Below are 5,527 nucleotides of genomic sequence, written 5' to 3'. Positions count from 1 at the left end.
ATACAAAAAGTACCAAAGTTACTGAAAATTTTTCTTTTGAAAAATTTAAATAGCTAAATTTAGTGTATTTTAATTCATATATGAGTCGTACTTCCCTAATAGAACCAAAGTTACTGAAATTTTTTCTTTAGTGTATTTTAATTCATTAGCTTCGAATACAAAAAGTACCAAAGTTACTGAAAAATTTTCTTTTGAAAAATTTAAATAGCTAAATTTATAAAAAGAAAATATTTTGCCGAGCGAAGCGCGGGTCAATTAACTAATTTGACAATATTCTTGAGATACTTCTTGCTCAAGGAATCTCCCATTAGGATCTTGCACTGACATAATATTGGGTAGCATAAGATACTACCTTACAACAGTTGTGGTACACTCATCTCATAGTATTGGGTGGTGCATGTTAGCAAGTCACACTAATAATTTGCATATTTCACTTATTTCTATCCAATCAAACATCGAAAAATGATTAATTAGACTTAAAAATAACCTCGTAAGGTAAAATATTTTCTGTCGTACCAACTTCTCTGTCATTCTACTCCTAATAAAGTTGTTTTGCCATTCAATGTTTGATTATAGAAAAAATTACGCTCAAATACAATTGATACCATGATGCTATCAAAATTGGCCCATATTTTTAAATGCTATCAAAACTAGTCCACATTGTATATGATATATAAAAATTATTTCACCCTTTAGCCCTAGTAACTGCTAACAAGAAAAAACAAATGATAAAAAGACTTTCCTTCTTTTCCCTCGTCTTCTTCGCTGCCTCCTCATTTTTTCCATCATCTTCTCTCCTTCTCATCGTCTTCTATTACTCTTTGTTCCTATCTTTTCACAGAAAATATTTTCTTACCTATTTCATTTTTTTCTTTGTCACACCACACAAGTTGTATCCTTTGAATTTGAATTGTAGTTTTAAATCTGAAAAAGCCATCTTCGTTGAAGCTCAAAGCTCCATGATATGGGCCATGGATATCCCTGTGCATTAAACTCAATTGTGTGAAGAATTTTGGACAAAAAATTTTCGATTCTACTGCTGGGTTCTCTAAAAAGTCGACTCGAATGTTTTGAAAATTTTTAATTCGAGTAACATTGTGACTTCGTGCTTCAATTTGGATGGGTGTTGATTAATAATGGTATTATTAATTGGTGAGGCAAATTTTTGGTGTTAAAATAGAGGTGTGGTGGTGGACATAAGGTGTTTTCTAGTTTAAATTTTGTATAACTGGTATTTATACACACTTATACAATTTGTATAATTATGTATCATTGTGTATAAATATGTATATTTGAGTATAATGTTACATAAATATAATTTTTTTTCATTGTACAATTTTTTTTTTGTATATATATATTGTTAGTGTATAATTGGCCTCCATAAAAATTTGATACTTTCTTCTCCTCTTCTTCTTCTTGTTTTTCTTATTTTTTTATATATACGTTATTATATATTTCATATATAAAGTTATACATTATTATATATATAATGTACATGTACAATTAAAACTAAAATTGAAATGTTTGCATTTATTCTTACTTTTTCTCGGAAAATCTATGTTGTTTTTTTCTGCCAAATTACAAACTTGCAGCATTTTTTTTTTTATTTCTATCATTTGAAACTTGGGGAAGAAACAAATATAAGATTTGATAAAGATCCTTCAATTACATTAATGGTTCTAAAATATATCGCTATTCTCATTTTATCATCTAAACAGTTTAAGTCTCCTTTAGAATTGTAGATGTTTCTATTGCTTCCGCTTCTACACAATTTTACATTAAGAAAAGCAAATTCAAATATAAAAACCTTACGTGTTTTCAGAAAATAAATGTCACCATTGAAGTTGATTGTTTCAATTGAAATCTGTGTGAAGCGTAGGAATTTATGAAGAAGGAATAATAGCAGTAGTTGGTGGTGTAAAAAAGCTTTTCGGACCTTAACATTTTATCTTTGGGCTATAAATTTGTAAAGTTGTAACTGGGCTAACTAATTATAATATATGTGTATGAATTGTACTTATGTGTAATTCTCCCATTAAATATTGAGGTAAAACAAAACTGGATAAACCATATAAGCTAGAAGCCAAATGATGGTAATATTTTGTAATTTTCCATTGTCAATACTAAGGGGTCGTCTGGTTGGAATACGATTTATACCGGTATAAGTTATATTGGGATAAGTTATGTCTGGGTTATAGTTTATTCATTGTTTGGTCTGTTGTATTAAGAATGACAATTGCATAATTTCTAAGAAGAAGGTATAAGTTAAACCGGTGCTAATTACCCCACCTTCTATAAGGTATAAGTTATCTCAATGTTAAAATTAACATCGGAATAACTTATACCTGATTTGCTAACCAAAAAAAATATTAAATTTTTATACGACTCTTATACCTTCTTATACCTTATACCAAAATTACAGTTTTCCCATTAATTATTTGTAGTGTGACGGGCAAAATAAAGAAAAATAAGAGTGAACGTTTAAAATTGTTTGACTTGCCTGGGTATGCGTAGCTCTTCCTTTCCTCTTTCAAACCAAAACAGGAAAGAATTTGGAGAGGATATAAGAGGAAAATGGACAAAGAAAAGCAGTCAACATCATAAGAAGATAAATGTTGTTTCAAAGCAGGAATATCTGTGCAATCTACAGAAGCATCTCAGTCGCTGCTGCACTTTCCTCAAAACCCAATTCCCATTTCATCCAAGACTCCGTTTTTCACTACACAGAAGAGGTTTTAGCATTAAAACTTGCTCCAATTCTACAATCCTGCACTTCTCTTACAGAAAGTAATATTGGTTCTGTTCTTAAAAAAGGAAAGCAGGTTCATGCCCAAGTCACTGTAAATGGAATCGACAACTTGGGTATTCTTGGTACAAGGATCTTGGGCATGTATGTTTTGTGTAATAGGTTTACTGATGCCAAGAACTTGTTTTTTCAGCTGCAGTTGTGTTATGCTTCCCCTTGGAATTGGCTGATTAGAGGCTATACAATAATGGGTCGTTTTAATTGTGCAATCTTGTTGTTCTTTAAAATGTTGGTTTTTGGTACTAATCCTGATAAATACACTTTTCCTTATGTGATTAAGGCTTGTGCTGGTATAAATGCTGTGAAATTAGGTAAATGGCTACATGGAATTGTAAGAAGTTTAGGTTTTGAGGATGATGTGTTTGTGGGCAGTGCTTTTATCAAGTTCTATGCCGAGAACGGTTGTTTGGGCGATGCTCGTCTTTTGTTCGATAAAATGTCTCAAAGGGATAGTGTCTTGTGGAATGTGATGCTTAATGGCTATGCTAAAGATGAACAATCAGTGAATGATGTGGTTGAGTTATTTAGGGAGATGAGGAGAAGTGAAACTAAGCCTAATTCAGTAACATATTCTTGTGTTCTTTCGGTTTGTGCCTCGGAAACAATGGTTAAATTTGGTTGTCAGCTTCATGGGCTTGTTGTTAGGTGTGGGTTGGAAATGGATTCTCCAGTAGCCAATACGTTGATCGCGATGTATTCTAAATTCTGTTCCTTGTTTGACGCACGAAAGTTGTTCGATTTAGTGCCACAAGCAGACCGTGTGACTTGGAATGGGATGATTGGAGGGTACGTGCAGAATGGGTATATGGATGAGGCACTGGAATTATTTCATGAAATGGTAGCTTCCAGTATCAAACCAGACTCCATCACCTTTTCCAGTTTGCTCCCCTCAGTTTCAATTTCAGAAGATTTACACCAGGGGAAGGCAATTCATGGTTACATTATGAGACATGATGTATCTATGGATGTTTTCTTGAAGAATGCGATTATTGATATGTACTTCAAATGTGGCAATGTTGAGGCAGCACACAACATATTTAACTGCAGCCCTGCGGTGGATGTTGTTATATGTACTGCAATGATTTCAGGATTTGTTCTTAACGGCATGAGTTTTGATGCCCTAGAAGTTTTCCGATGGTTACTTATTAAGAAAATGAGGCCCAATCCTGTTACTCTAGCAAGTACATTACCAGCTTGTGCTAATTTGGCTGCTCTGAGAATAGGTAAGGAACTGCATGGTGTCATTGCTAAGCGTGGTTTTCAAGGAATACTTTATGTGGGAAGTGCAGTGACGGACATGTATGCAAAGTGTGGAAGGTTAGATCTTGCTCAACAAGTGTTCAGAAGGATGTCTGATAGAGACATTGTTTGCTGGAATTCGATGATCACGAGCTGTTGCCAGAACGCTGAACCGGAATTGGCCATTGACTTTTTCCACCAAATGGGTGCAGATGGAGCCAAATATGATTGTGTCAGCATATCCAGTGCTCTTTCTGCTTGTGCAAATTTGCCAGCTCTACATTATGGGAAAGAGATCCATGGCTTCATTATGAAAAGTGCATTTAGCTCTGATGTTTTTGTGGAAAGTGCATTAATAGATATGTATGCTAAATGTGGGAACATAGAGGCAGCTTGGCGTGTTTTTGACTTGATGGCGCACAAGAATGAAGTATCATGGAATAGTATTATTGCAGCTTATGGAAATCATGGCCTACTTAAGGACTGTTTGGATTTGTTTCAGGGAATGAGAAAGGATGGATTCCAGCCTGACCATGTCACCTTTCTCGCAATCATATCAGCTTGTGGCCATTCTGGCCGAGTTGAAGAAGGAAAGCATTACTTCAATTGCATGACTAAAGAATATGGGATTACGCCCCAAATGGAGCATTATGCATGCATGGTTGACTTGTTTGGGAGAGCTGGTCTTGTGGAAGAAGCATTTGGGGTGATAAAGAGCATGCCAATTGCTCCAGATGCAGGCATTTGGGGAACATTACTCGGGGCTTGTCGCTTACATGGCAATACTGAGCTTGCTGAAATGGCTTCTGAGCATCTGTTAGGCTTGGACCCGCAAAATTCTGGCTACTATATATTACAAGCAAATCTACATGCTAATGCCGGTAAATGGGATATGGTTTCTAAAATTCGTCATATGATGAAGGAAAGAGGAGTGCAGAAAATACCTGGTTACAGCTGGACTGAAGTGAACAATGGAACTCATATTTTTGGTGCTGCAGACTCGAGTCACCCGCAGTCTGCTCAGATATACCTTTTATTAGATAATCTTCTAATGGAGCTGCAAAATGAGGGTTATGTTCCTCAAATTAACCTTCAACTACAACGTAATTATCCTCAGAAGTCTGTTAATTCTGATTAAATCACTATTAACCACATTGAATAGAGCTTAGCTTGGGCACTGTATCCACACTCCAGAGTCAGCATAGATATGTCATATTTGTGTTGGTGTTTAACCAAAAAATGGGATTTTGGTCAAAGCTTTAATTTAGAAGAACTCGGGTTACTGATAATCAAAAGAATATATGAAAGAAGGTAATTTCGCTAGCAATAATATAATCAGAAGAGAAACAAGTAAGTCAATATATTCAGATAGTATTTCATGTCCCTACAATTGATCGGTTATCTCTCTTTTATAGCTATTTGGGAGATATGTATTTTGCCTTTGTCATAATTAGGCTATTATGAGTGATTAAAGACATTGAA

General features: G+C 34.6%; 1 protein-coding gene across 1 annotated transcript; it reads left to right on the top strand.

Annotated features, from left to right (window-relative positions):
• Window positions 1-2,515: 2,515 nt before the first annotated feature.
• LOC104240429 (pentatricopeptide repeat-containing protein At4g21300) lies at window positions 2,516-5,231 on the top strand. The gene has a single exon (XM_009795270.2). The coding sequence runs from the start codon at window positions 2,613-2,615 to the stop codon at window positions 5,181-5,183; it is 2,571 nt and encodes an 856-aa protein (XP_009793572.1). The 5' UTR covers window positions 2,516-2,612; the 3' UTR covers window positions 5,184-5,231.
• The last annotated feature ends 296 nt before the right edge of the window (window positions 5,232-5,527 follow it).

The sequence above is a fragment of the Nicotiana sylvestris genome, chromosome 2 (genome assembly GCF_000393655.2).
Source record: "Nicotiana sylvestris chromosome 2, ASM39365v2, whole genome shotgun sequence".
Classification (NCBI taxonomy): domain Eukaryota; kingdom Viridiplantae; phylum Streptophyta; class Magnoliopsida; order Solanales; family Solanaceae; genus Nicotiana; species Nicotiana sylvestris.
The sequence above is the reverse complement of the archived record's forward strand: the minus strand, read 5'-3'. Positions and strand labels throughout refer to the sequence as shown.